We start from the raw sequence: 20869 nt of genomic DNA, 5'->3' as shown, positions 1-20869 counted from the left end.
ATCAACACTGGACAACCGTTCCAACGAATTCCAGTTCCTGTTGCGTAATGCTGATGGCAGAGTCAGGATTTGGCGTAAGCAGCATGAGTCCATGACCACATCCTGCCTGGTGTCAACGGTACCGTCTGGTGGTGTAATGGTGTGGGGAATGTTTCCATGGCACACGTTAGGTCCCTTGATACCAATTGAGCAATATTTCCAATCCCCAAAGAATTCAGGCTGTTCTGGAGGAAAAGGGGGGTTCAACCCGGTACTAGTTGGGTGTAGCTAATAAATTGGTCACTGAGTGTATATCTGGCTACTGATTCAAGATCATATCGAGAGGACATTGAAAAGGTCCTAACAGCTACAGTTGAGAGAAATACTAAGACATGACATAACCAGTGACGTAGTGGTAAGAAAACAGGTGGGTAAACACCGATCGCAGTTCGCGGTGAATAAAGCACCACTCGCTGTTCTGGCAAAGCCTTATTCCGCAAAAGCTGGGTAAACATTTATTTTAAAGTACGTAAATCACATTTACTCTTTCCACTACACCACTGGACATATCATTATCGTAACAGGACATATCATTATCGTAACATGACATATCATTATCGTAACATGACATGTCATTATCGTAACATGTCATTATCGTAACATGACATGTCATTATCGTAACATGACATGTCATTATCGTAACATATCATTATCGTAACATGACATGTCATTATCATATCATGACATGTCATTATCGTAACATGACATATCATTATCGTAACATGACATGTAATTATCATAACATGACATATCATTATCGTAACATGCCATATCATTATCGTAACATGACATATCATTATCGTAACATGACATATCATTATCGTAACATGACATATCATTATCGTAACATGACATAACATACCGCAGCAACCCCTCCATATTCCTGGGGCGCTGGACCTCAGGGTGGGAGTCTTCCTGGTGTCCTCCCTCCCTCCTGCTCACATTCCATCCCTCAGCAGGCTCCTTACTGTCCTCTAAGGTGGAGCAGCCCTTCAGTGAGCCTGTGTGGTGGGAGGGTCTGGTTGACTCTCCCTCTCCATCCCTGTTAAAAAACATCAGATGTATTTTTATAGAGCTTTTCCACCTAGCAAAGCACTTTACATTGTATAATAATAAATGTTCATACCACTTTTCCGGCAAGTGCTCAAAGCTCTTTACATTTAAGCAGTAAGACCCAAGTGGGTGTGGTATATGGCCAATATACCACGGCTAAGGGCCGATCTTAGCACGACGCAATGCGGAGTGCCATGGTATATTGGCCATATAACACAAACCCCTGAGGTGCCTTATTGCTAGAGCTTCTGGTCAGCGGGGTGGTGGCACCGGGATCCTCATCTCTCCCAAGTGGTCATTCTCTCTTTCTCCCCTTACCCATCTGTCTATCGCCTCCTTTGAATTCCATGCTGTCACAGTTACCAGCCCTTTCAAGCTTAACATCCTTATCATTTATCGCCCTCCAGGTTCCCTCGGAGAGTTCATCAATGAGCTTGATGCCTTGACAAGCTCCTTTCCTGAGGACGGCTCACCTCTCACAGTTCTGGGTGACTTTAACCTCCCCACGTCTACCTTTGACTCATTCCTCTCTGCCTCCTTCTTTCCACTCCTCTCCTCTTTTGACCTCACCCTCTCACCTTCCCCCCCTACTCACAAGGCAGGCAATGCGCTTGACCTCATCTTTACTAGATGCTGTTCTTTCACTAACCTCATTGCAACTCCCCTCCAAGTCTCCGACCACTACCTTGTATCCTTTTCCCTCTCGCTCTCATCCAACACTTCCCACACTGCCCCTACTCGGATGGTATCGCGCCGTCCCAACCTTCGCTCTCTCTCCCCCGCTACTCTCTCCTCTTCCATCCTATCATCTCTTCCCTCTACTCAAACCTTCTCCAACCTATCTCCTGATTCTGCCTCCTCAACCCTCCTCTCCTCCCTTTCTGCATCCTTTGACTCTCTATGTCCCCTATCCTCCAGGCCGGCTCGGTCCTCCCCTCCCGCTCCATGGCTCGACGACTCATTGCGAGCTCACAGAACAGGGCTCCGGGCAGCCGAGCGGAAATGGAGGAAAACTCGCCTCCCTGCGGACCTGGCATCCTTTCACTCCCTCCTCTCTACATTTTCCTCTTCTGTCTCTGCTGCTAAAGCCACTTTCTACCACTCTAAATTCCAAGCATCTGCCTCTAACCCTAGGAAGCTCTTTTGCCACCTTCTCCTCCCTCCTGAATCCTCCTACCCCCCCCCCCCTCCTCCCTCTCTGCAGATGACTTCGTCAACCATTTTGAAAAGAAGGTCGACGACATCCGATCCTCGTTTGCTAAGTCAAACGACACCGCTGGTTCTGCTCACACTGCCCTACCCTGTGCTCTGACCTCTTTCTCCCCTCTCTCTCCAGATGAAATCTCGCGTCTTGTGACGGCCGGCCGCCCAACAACCTGCCCGCTTGACCCTATCCCCTCCTCTCTTCTCCAGACCATTTCCGGAGACCTTCTCCCTTACCTCACCTCGCTCATCAACTCATTCTTGACCGCTGGCTACGTCCCTTCCGTCTTCAAGAGAGCGAGAGTTGCACGCCTTCTGAAAAAACCTACACTCGATCCCTCCGATGTCAACAACTACAGACCAGTATCCCTTCTTTCTTTTCTCTCCAAAACTCTTGAAAATGCCGTCCTTGGCCAGCTCTCCTGCTATCTCTCTCAGAATGACCTTCTTGATCCAAATCAGTCAGGTTTCAAGACTAGTCATTCAACTGAGACTGCTCTTCTCTGTATCACGGAGGCGCTCCGCACTGCTAAAGCTAACTCTCTCTCTTCTGCTCTCATCCTTCTAGACCTATCGGCTGCCTTCGATACTGTGAACCATCAGATCCTCCTCTCCACCCTCTCCGAGTTGGGCATCTCCGGCGCGGCCCACGCTCGGATTGCGTCCTACCTGACAGGTCGCTCCTACCAGGTGGCGTGGCGAGAATCTGTCTCCTCACCACGTGCTCTCACCACTGGTGTCCCCCAGGGCTCTGTTCTAGGCCCTCTCCTATTCTCGCTATACACCAAGTCACTTGGCTCTGTCATAACCTCACATGGTCTCTCCTATCATTGCTATGCAGACGACACACAATTAATCTTCTCCTTTCCCCCTTCTGATGACCAGGTGGCGAATCGCATCTCTGCATGTCTGGCAGACATATCAGTGTGGATGACGGATCACCACCTCAAGCTGAACCTCGGCAAGACAGAGCTGCTCTTCCTCCCGGGGAAGGACTGCCCGTTCCATGATCTCGCCATCACGGTTGACAACTCCATTGTGTCCTCCTCCCAGAGCGCTAAGAACCTTGGCGTGATCCTGGACAACACCCTGTCGTTCTCAACTAACATCAAGGCGGTGGCCCGTTCCTGTAGGTTCATGCTCTACAACATCCGCAGAGTACGACCCTGCCTCACACAGGAAGCGGCGCAGGTCCTAATCCAGGCACTTGTCATCTCCCGTCTGGATTACTGCAACTCGCTGTTGGCTGGGCTCCCTGCCTGTGCCATTAAACCCCTACAACTCATCCAGAACGCCGCAGCCCGTCTGGTGTTCATCCTTCCCAAGTTCTCCCACGTCACCCCGCTCCTCCGCTCTCTCCACTGGCTTCCAGTTGAAGCTCGCATCCGCTACAAGACCATGGTGCTTGCCTACGGAGCTGTGAGGGGAACGGCACCTCAGTACCTTCAGGCTCTGATCAGACCCTACACCCAAACAAGGGCACTGCGTTCATCCACCTCTGGCCTGCTCGCCTCCCTACCACTGAGGAAGTACAGTTCCCGCTCAGCCCAGTCAAAACTGTTCGCTGCTCTGGCACCCCAATGGTGGAACAAACTCCCTCACGACGCCAGGACAGCGGAGTCAATCACCACCTTCCGGAGACACCTGAAACCCCACCTCTTTAAGGAATACCTAGGATAGGATAAAGTAATCCTTCTGACCCCCCCCCCTTAAAAGATTTAGATGCACTATTGTAAAGTGGCTGTTCCACTGGATGTCATAAGGTGAATGCACCAATTTGTAAGTCGCTCTGGATAAGAGTGTCTGCTAAATGACTTAAATGTAAATGTAAATGTAAAATTATAAACTGGTTATCATTGTAATTAGAGCAGTAAAATTAAATGTTTTGTCATATCCGTAGTATACGGTCTGATATACCATGGCTGTCAGCCAATCAGCATTCAGTTTAAATTGTGTAATAATATAATTGATATACCACTTTTCCAGCAGGTGCTCAAAGCTCTTTATATTGTATTGGTGGTGGGGATGAGAGCTCATTCATCCTCTACCAATATCTAGCCGACACCGACAATGATGCCATGGCAGCCATTTTGTGCCTTAAAGCTCTAGAAATGATGGGTGGCTGTCTGCGCTCTTAAAATATCCTTCATGCCAGATAGTGTATGCTACATGTGCGTAGGTATCAAAGTAAGAATGCTAGTGCCTGAAAGCTCACCACACATCAGCTACCACAGTGGAGAGGTAAGTGGTGAAGAATGGGGTGAGCGGGAGAGAGGTGAGGAATGGGAGTGAAACATACAGTACCTGCCAGCCTTGGCGTCTAGTGGGAAGGAGAGAGGTCTGTTGAGGGGAGGTGGAGAGCCTCTTCCCTCTCTCTTCTCCGTCTCTGTGTTCCTCTGGGCGGCCTTCTGTCCATTGACTTCTGGGCTTGTCTCGGGGCTTCTGTTGGGACCGTGTTCCTCACTGTGCTGCCTCCTCCTCAGCTCCGTCCTCTCCAGGCTTCTCTGGTGCTGGGTTTGGTACTGCGTTTTCGGAGGGAGCTGAGAAGGCGTGGTGGGCTTCTCTCCCTCAGCCTTGGTGCTAGAAGTAGGGTCAGACATTTGTCCTGGTCAGTTAAAAAAAACTTAGGGCCGGAGTCACGTGATGCCGCGGAGCTGAGCAGACGTTGACAAACCGGGCTCTTCAAAGTTATTCTATTATTACCTAAATAACAACATTGAAACAATATTCTAACATCGGCTGATAAATTGTCAAGTACTTACCTTCCCAAATAGCCATGGACCGCCGAAAGAGAGGCAAGAAGGACGACCAAAACGTCGTTGATTCCCAAGATAACGATAACGCTAGCAAGATTAGCATTAGCCCTCATAACCCAAACGACAGTTCCAGACTGTTGCTCTCGGCCTCTTGCGAGCCTGCCGACATGCTGGCTACTCTCCTCCGGGAAATTCAGGATGGTAACAAAGGTCTTTCTATGAAAATCGATAAGAGAACGGCCAAACTCCATTCTTCCATTGACGACCTGAAATCCTCCATGAATGATCTCCTTTTGAGAACGACTGAGGCAGAGTTGCGCATTAGCACAGTTGAAGACACCATCGCTCGACATGACCAGGTCTTGATACAACTGCAAAAGGACAATGCCTACCTCAAAAACAAGGTAGATCAGATGGAGAACCAGAGCAGACGTAGTAATATCCGTGTGGTAGGATTGAAAGAGGACAGCGAGGGCCGTGACCCGGTCCGTTTCTTCACTCAATGGATCCCGGATGTCCTAGGCACAATCAACTTCACCAAGCCACTGGAAATCGAATGCGTCCACAGAACATCAGCGCCGAAACCCCGGCCAGATGAGCCCCCACGGGCCGTCCTGATCAGGTTCCTCCGTTTCCAAGACAGAGAGAAGGTACTGCAACTCGCAAGAGCCAAAGGGGACATAACCATTGATGGCAAGAGGGTCAGCCTTTTCCCGGATATGAGCGCGGATCTCGCAAGACGTCGCAAGCAGTTCAGACCTGCCGCCAAAGCACTGAAGGAGAAGAACATCATCGGCTACCTCATCCACCCTGCGCGGATGAAAGTTCAGTACAAAGGCCGAAGCCATCTCTTCAACACGCCGGGAGAAGTGTACACTTTTCTCAAAGAACTGAGCAACGTCTGAGCCAGAACGGTCTCTTTGGGGATAAGATGCAGTTTGTTTGTTTTCTCTTATCCGGACTGAACCGCTGATATCCTCCGGTCGCTATAATTGATTTGTACATTTTCAACTAACCGTATCTTTCCGGGGTGAGTTCTCTTACATTTACAGGAGAGTATATTTTGGTTTAGTACATATCACTGGGCGAAGCAAATAAGTGGGTTTTGGCCCACTGCTTTCCCCCTCATTTATGTTCATCTTTCGAAAAGAGACTCAAGCAGCCCTTACCGTGGGCAGTAAATATTCAGCCATAAATATCTTTTCACAACGTTTGTTTCCAATTTAGAGAGCTCGCGGGTTTTAGTTTACGCCAAGGTTTAGCTAGTAAGAGCAAGATGGAAAGCGAGCAGCAACGTATCTCTACAAGTGCATTCATGTTTGATTGTTGGGATTGTGGTTTTAGTCTAACAATCGGGGTGGGTGGGATTCTTTATTTTTTCCCCCTTTTTTCTATGTTTATTGTTTCCTTCCTAACGAGACACATAGGTCACTTCTGTGTTCAAACCAATGTTGAAACATTTCCTAACTATCTACATATGATAGATTGCCATTCAGTTACATATTTGAAACCCTACTATGCTTAATCCACTAAAATATGTCACATTCAACGTAAAAGGTCTTAACAGCCCGATTAAAAGGAAGAGAGTCTATACATACCTTAAGAAATTAAAGGCTGACATCGTGTTTTTACAAGAAACACATCTTACAGCCAGTGAACACAAGAAATTGAAGAGGGAATAGGTAGGACAAGTTTTTGCGTCCTCTTTTAACTCCAAAGCAAGAGGAACTGCAATTTTGATAAGTAGACACATCCCCTTCTGCGTCAGCAACACCATCTCTGATCCCTCTGGTAGGTTTGTTTTGGTGCAGGGGCATATGTTTTCAGAGTCTTGGACCCTATTGAATATTTATGCTCCTAACTTCGATGACCATATGTTTATTCAGAATGTCTTTCTTCAGGTTGCTCAAGCACCACCAGGATGGTTACTGGTTGGAGGAGATTTTAATTTTTGTTTAGATACAGTTCTTGATAGGTCCTCTGATGAACCCTCACTTCTTTCCAAAGCCAGCAAGCTCACCATGTCATTCATGAAAGATCTCAATTTACTAGACATCTGGAGACAGTTGCACCCACAGGATAGGGACTACTCTTTTTATTCACACCCACACAAGACACACACACGCATAGATAACTTTTTACTGTCGACACAACTGTTTCATAGAGTGTTAGATGTCGAGTATCTCCCCAGATTGCTTAGTGACCATTCTCCCCTGGTATTATCAATCTCCATTCCTACCAAGGTAAATGGAGCATATAGATGGAGACTAAATTCTACACTCCTAAAGCAACCTGAATTTTGTGCATTCATCAAAGAACAGATCAATATTTTCACTTTGACAAACAAACCCTCCGCTCCTGACAGTTTCATTCTTTGGGACACATTGAAGGCCTATCTGAGGGGACAGATCATTTCCTATACTAAAGGGCTGAAGAGAAAACACTGTGCGGAACTGAGTGCCCTTGAATCTGAAATCTCAGAGCTAGAGAAAACCTACCAAAGAGGCCCAACTAAAGATCTATACAGGCTTTTGGTAAATAAAAAACTGAAATATAATATTCTGAACACATATCAAGCTGAGAGGGCCATCACTAAATCAAAACAGCGTTATTACGAGCTTGGAGAGAAAGCACACAAAGTATTGGCATGGCAACTGAAAGCAGAGGAAAGTAAGAGGACAATTAATGCTATAGAAACTCTTACTAATGAGATATCTTTCGACCCTACTGAAATTAATAATACTTTTAAGAAATACAATAAAGACCTCTACACTTCCCAATCAAGCAATGATCTATCAGAGATCGACTCCTTTCTCTCCTCTCTCAACCTCCCATGCCTGTCAGGGGAAGACAGCGAGCGCCTGAGTGAACACTTCTCAGTCCCTGAATTGTTGGAGGCCATTAAATCCTTACCTTCTAATAAATCTCCTGGGGAGGATGGCTTCCCTCCAGAGTTCTATAAAGAATTTAGGGAGCTGTTGGTCCCCTACCTTATGGAGGTACTTAAAAAAGCCAGGGAAGACAACTGCTTTCCAGAGTCTTTCTCTCAAGCAGTGATTACTGTAATCCACAAGAAAGGGAAAAATTCACTGAAGTGCGCCTCATATAGACCAATCTCTCTCCTTAACACAGATTGTAAACTGGTCACCAAGATGCTATCTAAGAGACTGGAGTCATGTCTTCCCCTGTTGGTCAACCCAGATCAGACTGGCTTCATAATTAATAGATTGTCCTCCAACAATCTCAGAAGGTTCTTTGATATAATTCACCTTGCTAACAAAAACAAAATACCTAGTGTCGCAGTCTCTCTCAACGCTGAAAAGGCCTTTGATAGGGTTGAATGGCCATACCTCTTTCTCGTCTTGGAAAAGTTTGGTTTAGGTACCGGGTTTGTAAATTTGATAAAATCACTCTACAAATCTCCTAAAGCTAGGATTGCTACCAACGGGATTACTTCCTCCTCTTTCCCTCTCTATAGGAGGAACAGACAAGGTTTCCCAATTAGCTCCCACCTCTTTGCCCTCGCCATCGAACCGTTGGCTGAGGCTATTAGAACGTGCCCTGACATACATGGCTTTGAGGTGGGCCCCCATACCCATAAATGATCACTCTTTGCGGACGACCTTATCTTATTTCTAACAAACCCAGAACACTCCCTCTCTCACTTGCAGATCCTACTACAGTGTTATAGTTCTTTCTCTGGATATAAGGTCAATTTAGATAAAAGCGAAATCTTACCGTTGTCTGTCTTTGACCATCATACCATCAAGCACAAGTTTCCTTTTAGATGGTCGCCTATGGGCTTCACATATTTGGGCATAATGGTGGATGGTAACCTGAACAACCTCTATAAACTCAATCTGGCCAGTTTGTTGCAAAAGGTGGAGGGTGACCTTTGTAAATGTATGGACTTACCTCTCACTCTACTGGGTAGAATCAATGTAATTAAAATGAATGTCCTGCCCAGATTTCTATATTTGTTTCAATCTCTCCCTATCCCTGTTCCCGCAGCATTCTTTTCCTCTCTCGACAAGATGACCAGACGGTTTATCTGGCACGGCAAAACCCCTAGGGTTGGCCTGGATAAACTGACCCTGGATTACAGTCAAGGGGGCTTAAACCTCCCCAACTTTAGAATGTAGTACTGGGAAGCACAGTCTAGGTTTCTGGCTCAGAGGTTTGACAAGGGTCCCTCTCCCTCATGGCTGAACATTGAAAAGCTTGAGGTAAATGATGACACTGGGACAGAATTGTTTTACAAATGGGACAAAAAATCTATAAAAACCATCACAGACAACCCTTTAATCATACATTCTGTCCTGGCATGGGGCAAACTACATGAGCTGTTCGGACGAGGGGGATTCCTTTCCCCTAAAACCCCTTTATGGAACAATAGATTGATTCCTATGTTTTTCCAGAATAGTAACTTTAGACCATGGTCTGATAAGGGGATCACTCTTCTGGAACATTGTTACGAGGAGGGAGTTCTTATGTCTTTTGATAAGCTGAAACAGAAATACCACTTGCCTAACAGGGACTTCTTTAGCTACCTACAACTACGAAACTTTATTAGGGTGTCTCTCAAGGGACAATGGAACCTACCTAAGATGTCACCTATTGAACAACTCTGCCACGCAGACCAACCACCATTCAAGACCATTTCCCGTGTTTACGATGCTCTTATGTCAGGACTAACACCTCCTGGGCTAGATAAACCCCGACTTAGATGGGAAAAAGATCTGGGTATTGATCTCGATGAGGGTCTATGGAGTGACCTATGCAGGGATGGTGTTACATCCACATTGAACTCCAGATACAGACTGATTCAGTTTAATTTCCTCCATCAGCTTTATATCACCACATCTAGACTGCACAAGTTCAACCCTGATATCTCCTCCCTATGTTTTAGATGTGGCTCAGATGAAGGAACATTCCTCCATTCCACTTGGCAGTGTTCAGAACTACACGGTTTCTGGCAGGGGGTATGCGATACCATATCCTCAATTCATGGGGTTGCATTCCCTTTAGACCCGGAGGTCTGTCTACTGGGCAACTTTACTAACACCAATCTTAGGCAAAGCCATACTATAAAGCTAACAGAAATATTGCTAGCGATTGCCAAGAAATGTATCGCCTTGAAATGGAAATTGGATTCCCCCCTGCCAGTTGCAATGTGGCTATCAGAAGTTAATAGTTGTATCCCACTGGAGAAAATTACTTACCGCTTGAGGAATAAGTTAAATACATTTTACAGAATTTGGCAACCTTTTATTGACTATATGGAGAATCTCCCCCCACATCACATTGAATGAACCTCTATATTATCCTTATATAATGTTTCACACGTAACGTATAATATGTAGCCTACGGCAGGTGACCTTATGATCCAATGTCTCATTATTTTTTTTTAATTGTACGTCTGTATATATAATTATAATTTGTTTTCTTTTTTCTTTTTTTGTTACGCTCATCTGTTATTGTCACTTTGTCCTATTGTTGTCTAATATCTTGTCATGTTTGTCTTGAATGTTGTTAATTGGAAAATGCAAAAATTGAATATAAAAAATTTAAAAAATTTAAAAAAACTTAGGGCCCTGAAGTTTCTACAACTTTTATTGTCCATTAGTTATTTTAATAAAATACATAAAGTGTTAGTACCTGTTTGGACCTTGTTTGTTCCTGATCAGTGCCTGCATTTTCTTGACGCTGTTCCTCATTCTCAAGTAGTCTGTCCTCTCCTGAGAACCTCTCCATGCCGCCTGGATCACTGTGGCCGCAAGGCACCTGTTGTCCGCTCGGAACGCCAGCCAACATCGCTACAGGAGAAGATGAGATCAACTTTATTGTCTCTGTGGGGAAATTCAGCTAGGACACAATAGCTGCACCATTGTACAAAAAACACAAATCTTACCCGATCACACAGGGACATAACCCAGGGAGAATTTATCATACAGCGCTCTCTGGAAATACCCAAATACAATACTATTTTACAAGACCTGGGATAGGCCCTGTACACATTATTGTGGTTTAAAGCAATAGCTACCTGTATGATAATGGTTTCCATAGCTACCTGTATGATCATGTTCTCTGTAGCTACCTGTATGATCATGGTTTCTGCCATAGCTGCCTGTAGGACCATGGTTTCTACCATAGCTACCTGTATGATAATGGTTTCCGTAGCTACCTGTATGACCATGGTCTCTGCCATAGCTACCTGCATGACCACGGTTTCCATAGCTACCTGTATGATCATGGTTTACATAGCTACCTGTATGATCACAGTTTCTGCCATAGCTACCTGCATGACCACGGTTTCTGGCATAGCTACCTGTATGACCATGGTCTCCATAGCTACCTGTATGACCATGGTTTCCATAGCTACCTGTATGACCATGGTTTCCATAGCTACCTGTATGACCATGGTTTCTATAACTACATGTATGATCATGGTTTCTATAACTACATGTATGATCATGGTTTTCATAGCTACCTGTATGATCATGGTTTCCATAGCTACCTGTATGACCACGGTTTCCATAGCTACCTGCATGATCACAGTTTCCATAGCTACCTGTATGATCACGGTTTCGATAGCTACCTATATGATCACGGTTTCCGTAGCTACCTATATGACCACGGTTTCTGCCATAGCTACCTGTATGATCATGGTTTCTGCCATAGCTACCTGTATGACCATGGTTTCCATAGCTACCTATATGACCATGGTTTCCATAGCTACCTGTATGATCATGGTTTCTATAACTACATGTATGATCATGGTTTCTATAACTACATGTATGACCATGGTTTTTATGACTACATGTATGATCATGGTTTCTATAACTACATGTATGATCATGATTTCTATAACTACATGTATGATCATGGTTTCTATAACTACATGTATGACCATGGTTTCTATAACTACATGTATGATCATGGTTTCTGTAACTACTTGTATGATCATGGTTTCTATAACTACATGTATGATCATGGTTTCTATAACTACATGTATGATCATGGTTTCCATAGCTACCGGTATGATCATGGTTTCCATAGCTACATGAATGATCATGGTCTCTACCATATAGGTACCAACCTGTATTCTGATGGCAGCATCTTTCTTGCAGAGGAAGTGCCTCCTGATCAGACAGGCCCTGAACCAACGCTGGAGGATGACGATGTGACGCATTACTTCCTTGTTCAGGGTGTCCTGCAGATGCTGCCTCTCCCTCTCCTTTAGGAACACCTGGGGGAGGGATGAAGACATTTAGACTGGACTCGTTTCCCTTTTACTGTTGGATTTTTAAAACATTTTATTTAGTCCTCCTTGGCTACTTGAATGTTGTTATGTTGTTGTGATGTCATTGTGATGATGTCGTCGTGATGTCGTCATTTGGGATATGTAAAGTACTTTCCGTTCTTGAAAAGTGCTATACAAATAAAAATGCATTTATTTAGTATTAGTGTTACGATGTTTTTATATTGGGGCCAAAAAGTGTTACCTTAGTTTTCCCAATCTGGTATGTGCTCTGTCCCAGGCCCACCTTCTGCAGCAGGTTAGCTATGTCCTTCGGTGCTGAGGCGGCTCCTTTAGGCAGCAACACCTTAAACCTCTCTAGGAACTCCTACATCAACACACAATCAATCAGTGCATCTAATATGGCCATCTTTTATCAAAATGACTCAATAAACAATAAGCATTACCTTTGACAATCAGAGTTTGCTTTTATCCACACTTAATATCCAGCTTTATAAACCTCAAAAAGTTTTTTGTTTTAGAGAACGGCAGCGGCATGAGAGATCTGATGGCTTTAGTATCTGTGCTTATTTCGTGGTTCGGTACCGTTCATGTATTAGGTCAGATTTAGACGTTTGCTCGTTCGTTTGTACAGCGCTGAAGGTGTAGCCTACCTTGAAGGTGAACTTGGCATTGTAGCCAGACTTCCTGATGCGTACCATCTCCAACATGCTCGTGTACCTAATCTGCTGTAAAACTAGAGCGTCGTCAAACAGCATCTCCTTCTACAAGGAACACACACACACACGTACAGTTACATTAGTAAATGCATTAAAGTGATACAAATTCTGTCATCAAAACTGACCGTAGGTCTCTCTGGATATCAACGTCTGCTAAATGACCAATGTGTAAAACACTATCATCCTACGTAACAGCATACATGTGATCCTACCTTCTCAGCATTGGAACGAATACAGAGGATGAAGAACGGGTCTGCTCTGCCCACAGTCTCCAGCAGCTGATTGAGAGACGCCTGCAGAACAACATGGCATCACGCCAGTCAGCTGACTTAATGGAGGCGCCACTCGCTGTTCGCTGCTCCCATTTGTGATCTTTAATGGACTTGAAGTGATACACACATACACACACACGCAACTCTACTCTATTCTGATCAGGCTGGTAGGGCTGTGTGTGCGCGAGTGTCTGTGTGTGAGTAGTGAGTGTGCTTGTGTGTGTGTGTGTGTGAGTGAGTGAGTGTGTGCGCGAGTGTCTGTGTGTGAGTGGGTGAGTGTGCCAGTGTGTGTGTGAGTGAGTGAGTGTGTGTGTGTGCGCGAGTGTCTGTGTGTGAGTGAGTGAGTGTGCCTGTGTGTGTGTGTGTGAGTGAGTGAGTGAGTGTGCCTGTGTGTCTGCGTGTCTGTGTGTGAGTGAGTGTGTCTGTGTGTGTCTGTGTTGTGTGAGTTTGTCTGTGTGTCTGTGTGTGTCTGTGTTGGGTGAGTTTGTCTGTGTGTCTGTGTGTGTCTGTGTTGAGTGAGTTTGTCTGAGTGTCTGTGTGTGGGTGAGTGAGTGTATCTGTGTGTGTCTGTGTTGGGTGAGTTTGTCTGTGTGTCTGCGTGTCTGTGTGTGAATGAGTGTGTCTGAGTGTCTGTGTGTGGGTGAGTGAGTGTATCTGTGTGTGTCTGTGTTGGGTGAGTTTGTCTGTGTGTCTGTGTGTGTCTGTGTTGGGTGAGTTTGTCTGTGTGTCTGCGTTGGGGAAGCAGACCTGGAACTGAGCGCTGATGCTGGACGGTTGCTTCCTCTGATGTGGGTGGAGCAGAGAGCGGGGGGTGAGGGCGTGGCGCGTCAGATCCACTATGTGCTTCAGGGACCGGGAGTTCATCAGATTCTGTGGAACAACACAAGTCAACCAACCAATCAACCAACCAACCAACCAACCAACCAAAAAACAAATAAAGCTTGATTTGAATCAAATTCATCAAATAAATCAAATCAAATCACACCTGCACTGCAATGACATAGTGTTGTAATATGGTTACAGATAAGGCCATGAGGTTTTCCTGTCTACATGAACCATATGTTCACACACACTCACTCACACACACACTGGCACACTCACCCACTCACACACAGACACTCGCGCACACACTCACTCACTCACACACACACACACAGGCACACTCACCCACTCACACACAGACACTCGCGCACACACAGCCCTACCAGCCTGATCAGAATAGATTCATACCAGGAAAAACTCCTGGCCCCAGGTAAAAGTGCAGTAATATAAACCCATGGAAAGACCCAATAGATCCCTTTTTGATAACGTCAACTGCTAATACATTACCTTGGGAATGAGCTGTTTGCGCTTGCTGCCTTTGGTCTTTCTATGGGGAGAGAAGACAGAGAGAGATGGTGGTAAACTGTGTCTCACAGCCAAAGATGGAGGACAAGGACCAGTAAATGCAGCAGCTTCAGAAATGATTCACAGCCCTCGACTTTTTACACACTCTGTTGTACGACAACCTGCATTTAAAATGGATTACATTTAGATTTTTTTGGTCACTGGCCGCACACGCACGCACGCACACACACACACACACACACACACACACACACACACACACACACACAAATACTCCATAATGTTAAAGTTGAATTATGTTTTTAGAAATGTTTACAAATTAATTTCAAAAAATTAAAAGGTGAAATGTCTTGAGTCAATAAGTATTCAACATCTTTGTGATGGCAAGACTAAATAAGTTCAGGAGTAAAAATTTGCTTAACAAGTCACATAATAATTTTGAATGACTACCTCATATCCCACACATACAATTATATTTAAGGTGCTGTCAGTCGAGCAGTGAATTTCAAACACAGATTCAATCACAAAGACCAGGGAGGTTTTTCAGTGCCTCGTAAAGAATATATATATATTTTTAAAGAGGCCGATATTGAATATCCCTTTGAGCATGGTGAAGTTATTAATTACACCTTGGATGGTGAATAGAATACAAATATTGCTAAAATATGCATCCTGTTTACAACAAGGCAGTAAAGTAATACTGCAAAAAATTGGTAAAAGAATAAACTATTTCTCCTGAATACAAAGTGTTATGTTTTGGCAAAATCCAATACAACACATTACTAGGTACCACTCTCCATATTTTCAAGCATAGTGGTGGCTGCATCATGTTATGCTTGTAATTGTTAAGGTCTGGAGAGTTTTTCAGGATAAAAAAGAAACAGAATGGAGTTAAGCACAGGAAAAATCCTAGAGGAAAACCTGGTTCAGTCTGCTTTCCACCAGATACTGGGAGATTAATTCACCTTTCAGAAGGACAATAACCTTAAACACAAGGCCAAATCTAGACTGGAGTTGCTTACCAAGAAGACAGTGAATGTTCCTGAGTGGCCGATTTACAGTTTGACTTAAAATCGGAAAATAATTGTCTAGCAATGATCAACCACCAATTTGACAGAGCTTGAAAAATTGTGAAAATAATAAATGGGCAAATGTTGCACAATCCAGATGTGGAAAGCTCTCAGAGACTTACCCAGAAAGCCTCACAGCACTAATCGCCACCAAAGGTGATTCTAACATGTATTAACTCAGGGGGTTGAACACTTATCGAAATCAAGATATTAGACCTTTATTTTTTGTTTAAAAAGATTGTCCCTCCACTTTGACATAAGAGTATTTTGTGTAGATCATCAAAAAAATAACAGTTAAATCCATTTGAATTCCACTTTGTAAAAACAAAATGTGGAAAAATGTCACGGGGTATGAATACTTTCTGAAGGCAACTGAATTTACGTCTGAACAATGATAGACTTGGTTACAGCACACTGGCTTTCAGCAGGGTTCTTTTTGAAAATACTGAAGTTCAAAATGTACGCAGTACATTATGTAACATTCCATCAACAACCTGCGTCCTGCATTCACACCATTCCCACTTACTTCCTCTTCTCATAGCTGACGAAAATGTCCTCTAACACCTCCAGAGGGTGGTCATCAGACCGGTCAAATGAGAAGTCCAGTCGGGAGCTGTGGACGGAGAAGAAGGATTAGTTTACTTGAATCAGGTGTGTTACTGCTAGGCTGGAACAGAAGCCTGCATCCACACCAGTCCTCTGTGGATAGGATTAGCAATCCATGGGGAACGTGGTAAGTCTCTCCCAGCACACTGGGGTATGTGGTAAGTCTCTCCCACCACCCTGGGGTATGTGGTAAGTCTCTCCCACCACCCTGGGGTATGTGGTAAGTCTCTCCCACCACCCTGGGGTTTGTGGTAAGTCTCTCCCACCACCCTGGGGTATGTGGTAAGTCTCTCCCACCACCCTGGGGTATCTGGTAACTCTCTCCTACCACCCTGGGGTATCTGGTAACTCTCTCCTACCACCCTGGGGTATCTGGTAAGTCTCCTACCACCCTGGGATAACTGGTAACTCTCTCCTACCACCCTGGGGTATCTGGTAAGTCTCCTACCACCCTGGGGTAACTGGTAACTCTCTCCTACCTGGCCTGGGGTAACTGGTAAGTTTCTTTTACCACCTTGGGGTAACTGGTAAGTCTCTCCTACCACCCTGGGGTAACTGTTAACTCTCTCCTACCTGGCCTGGGGTAACTGGTAAGTCTCTTCTACCACCCTGGAGTAACTGGTAACTCTCTCTTACCTGGCCTGGGGTAACTGGTAACTCTCTCCTACCACCCTGGGGTAACTGGTAACTCTCTCCTACCTGGACTGGGGTAACTGGTAACTCGCTCCTACATGGCCTAACTTGTAACTCTCTCCTACCTGGCCTGGGGTAACTGGTAAGTCTCTCCTACCACCCTGGGGTAACTGGTAAGTCTCTCCTACCACCCTGGGGTAACTGGTAACTCTCTCCTACCACCCTGGGGTAACTGGTAACTCTCTCCTACCACCCTGGGGTAACTAGTAACTCTCTTTTACCACCCTGGGGTAACTAGTAACTCTCTCCTACCACCCTGGGGTAACTGGTAAGTCTCTCCTGGCACCCTGGGGTAACTGGTAAGTCTCTCCTACCACCCTGGGGTAACTGGTAACTCTCTTTTACCACCCTGGGGTAACTAGTAACTCTCTCCTACCACCCTGGGGTAACTGGTAAGTCTCTCCTAGCACACTGGGGTAACTGGTAAGTCTCTCCTACCACCCCGGGGTAACTGGTAAGTCTCTCCTAGCACCCTGGGATAACTGGTAACTCTCTTTTACCACCCTGGGTAACTAGTAACTCTCTCCTACCACCCTGGGGTAACTGGTAACTCTCTCCTACCACCCTGGGGTAACTGGTAACTCTCTCCTACCACCCTGGGGTAACTGGTAACGCTCCTACCTCCCTGGGGTAACTGGTAACTCTCCTACCCCCTGGGGTAACTGGTAACTCTCTCCTATCTGGCCTTGCGTAACTTGTAACCCTCTCCTACCACCCCGGGGTAACTGGTAAGTCTCTCCTACCACCCTGGGGTAACTGGTAACTCTCTCCTATCTGGCCTTGCGTAACTTGTAAGTCTCTCCTACCACCCCGGGGTAACTGGTAAGTCTCTCCTACCACCCTGGGGTAACTGGTAACTCTCTCCTACCACCCTGGGGTAACTGGTAACTCTCTCTTACCACCCTGGGGTAACTGGTAACTCTCTCCTACCACCCTGGGGTAACTTGTAACTCACTCCTACCTGGCCTGGGGTAACTTGTAACTCTCTCCTACCACCCTGGGGTAACTGGTAACTCTATCCTACCACCCTGGGGTAACTGGTAACTCTCTCCTACCACCCTGGGGTAACTGGTAACTCTCTCCTACCATCCTGGGGTAACTGGTAACTCTCTCCTACCTGGCCAGTCTCTGTAGAGCCAAGATGGGTCTCCTCTTCAGTTCCCCTGTAATGCGACAGGAGGTGGGTTTCACCAGAGCTGTAGAATACACAGAACACAGGCCTCTCCATGTTAACCCTCATCTTCATCATGTTAACCCTCATCTTCATCATGTTACCCATCATCCTCATCATGTTAACCCTCATCTTCATCATGTTAACCCTCATCTTCATCATGTTACCCATCATCCTCATCATGTTACCCATCATCCTCATCATCATGTTAACCCTCATCTTCATCATCATGTTACCCATCATCCTCATCATCATGTTAACCATCATCCTCATCATGTTACCCATCATCCTCATCATCATGTTAACCATCATCCTCAACATGTTACCCATCATCCTCATCATGTTAACCATCATCTTCATCATCATGTTAACCATCATCTTCATCATGTTAACCCTCATCCTCAACATCATGTTACCCATCATCCTCATCATCATGTTAACCATCATCCTCAACATCATGTTAACCATCATCCTCAACATGTAAACCATCATCCTCAACATGTTAACCATCATCTTCATGTTAACCATGATCCTCATCATGTTAACCATCATCCTCAACATGTTAACCATCATCCTCAACATGTTAACCATCATCCTCATCATGTTAACCATGATCCTCATCATGTTAACCATCATCCTCAACATGTTAACCATCATCCTCAACATGTTAACCATCATCCTCAACATGTTAACCATCATCCTCAACATGTTAACCATCATCCTCATCATGTTAACCATCATCTTCATCATGTCAACCATCATCCTCATCATGTTAACCATCATCCCATCATGTTAACCATCATCCTCATCATCATGTTAACCATGATCCTCAACATGTTAACCATCATCTTCATCATGTTAACCATCATCCTCATCATCATGTTAACCATCATCCTCAACATGTTAACCATCATCCTCAACATCATGTTAACCATCCTCATCATCTTCATCATGTTAACCATCATCTTCATCATGTTAACCATCCTCATCATCTTTATCATGTTAACCATCCTCATCATCATGTTAACCATCATCATCATCATGTTAACCATCATCCTCATCATCATCATGTTAACCACCATCATCATCATGTTAACCACCATCATCATCATGTTAACAACCATCATCATCATGTTAACCATCATCATCATCATCATCATCACCTTCATCAACATGTTAATCATCTTATCGTCATCATCTCCATACGTTAGTGTGGCAAGTCACATCTCAACCTGACCCGGAAAAAGAAACTGTCGGCCAATTACAGTTTTGGCTACTTATACGCTAATGAATATGGCCCAGAGCTTTCCCTGGCTTGGTTCATGTCATGAAGAAAAGCCCTGAAAATCTCTGATTGGACAGGTCAAGGAAAGAGGGTAAATGTCCTTAAAAAGTAGTGTACCTGCGGCTGCCCGGCGGCGCCCGGCCTCCTTGAAGACTGCTATGATGTGTATGGTGGATCGGAGGATTCCCCATCGGAAAAAGGCCACAGGATCTGACCCGATCAGCTGACGCATGAACGCCCGCTGACTGCTGCGTAGTAACGACACGATCTCCGGACGCATGTGGTCCGTGTTCTTCTCCCGGAAATCCTGACAGAGAGGAGGAGAGGAAGAGGAGAGATGAAGAGGGAGGAAATAGGTGGAAAGGACGGAGGTGAGGAGGGAGGGAGGGGAAGAGAGAGAGGGAGGGGGAGGAGAGAGAGGGAGGGGAGGAGAGAGAGGAAGGGGGGAAGAGAGCAGGAGAAGAGAGGGAGGGGGAAAGAGGGGAAGAGAGGAGAGAGAGGGAGGGGAAGAGAAGAGAGAGAGGGAGGGGGAAGAGGGGGGAGAGAGAGGGAGGGTTGAGAGAGGAGAGAGAGGGAGGGGAAGAAAGGAGAGAGGGAGGGGGTTAAGAGACGAGAGAGAGGGAGGGGAAGAGAGGAGAGAGAGGGAGGGGAAGAGGGGAGAGAGAGGGAGGGGAAGAGAAGAGAGAGAGGGAGGGGAAGAGAGGAGAGAGAGGAGAGAGAGGAGAGAGAGGGAGGGGAGAAGAGAGGGAGGGGGAAGAGGGGAGAGAGGAGAGAGAGGGAGGGGGGGAAGAGGTAAGAGAGGAGAGAGAGGGAGGGGAAGAGAGGAGAGAGAGGGAGGGGAAGAGAAGAGAAAGATGGAGGGGAAGAGGGGAGAAGAGAGGGAGGGGGGAAGAGGGGAGAGAGGAGAGAGAGGGAGGGGGGAAGAGGTAAGAGAGGAGAGAGAGGGAGGGGAAGAGAGGAGAGAGAGAGAGGGGAAGAGAAGAGAGAGAGGGAGGGGAAGAGAGGAGAGAGAGGGAGGGGGGAAGAGGGGAGGAGAAGAGAGGGAGGGGGGAAGAGGGGAGAGAGGAGAGAGAGGGAGGGGGGAAGAGGTAAGAGAGGAGAGAGAGGGAGGGGAAGAGAGGAGAGAGAGGAGAGAGAGGGAGGGGGGAGAGGTAAGAGAGGAGAGAGAGGGAGGGGAAGAGAGGAGAGAGAGGAAGGGGAAGAGGGGAGAGAGAGGAAGGGGAAGAGGGGAGAGAGAGGAGAGAGAGGGAGGGGAAGAGAGGAGAGAGAGGGAGGGGTAGAGAGGAGAGAGAGGGAGGGGAAGAGAAGAGAGAGGGGGGGTTAAGAGAAGGGCAGTTAGCAGTGTCACATGAAGACAGAGCTGTACTACATGACATATCGTACTACATGACAAT

General features: G+C 45.9%; 1 protein-coding gene across 2 annotated transcripts in view; it reads right to left on the bottom strand.

Annotated features, from left to right (window-relative positions):
- LOC129813577 (unconventional myosin-IXb-like) overlaps nucleotides 1–20869 on the bottom strand; it is an 85989-nt gene that overhangs the window by 30532 nt on the left and 34588 nt on the right. For both annotated transcript variants that reach the window (XM_055865897.1, XM_055865899.1), the window contains exons 13-24: nucleotides 19593–19782; nucleotides 18137–18215; nucleotides 16247–16333; nucleotides 14633–14672; nucleotides 14051–14173; nucleotides 13244–13324; nucleotides 12966–13076; nucleotides 12557–12679; nucleotides 12151–12300; nucleotides 10710–10867; nucleotides 4600–4875; nucleotides 902–1081 (exon numbers count right to left, since the gene is read on the bottom strand). In XM_055865897.1, the coding sequence (XP_055721872.1) occupies nucleotides 902–1081; nucleotides 4600–4875; nucleotides 10710–10867; nucleotides 12151–12300; nucleotides 12557–12679; nucleotides 12966–13076; nucleotides 13244–13324; nucleotides 14051–14173; nucleotides 14633–14672; nucleotides 16247–16333; nucleotides 18137–18215; nucleotides 19593–19782 (1598 nt within the window). The remainder of the gene's footprint in view (nucleotides 1–901; nucleotides 1082–4599; nucleotides 4876–10709; nucleotides 10868–12150; nucleotides 12301–12556; nucleotides 12680–12965; nucleotides 13077–13243; nucleotides 13325–14050; nucleotides 14174–14632; nucleotides 14673–16246; nucleotides 16334–18136; nucleotides 18216–19592; nucleotides 19783–20869) is intronic.

Source organism: Salvelinus fontinalis, chromosome 17 (genome assembly GCF_029448725.1).
Source record: "Salvelinus fontinalis isolate EN_2023a chromosome 17, ASM2944872v1, whole genome shotgun sequence".
NCBI lineage: Eukaryota > Metazoa > Chordata > Actinopteri > Salmoniformes > Salmonidae > Salvelinus > Salvelinus fontinalis.
Note: the sequence above shows the minus strand (reverse complement) of the source record. Positions and strands in the feature narration are given on the sequence as shown.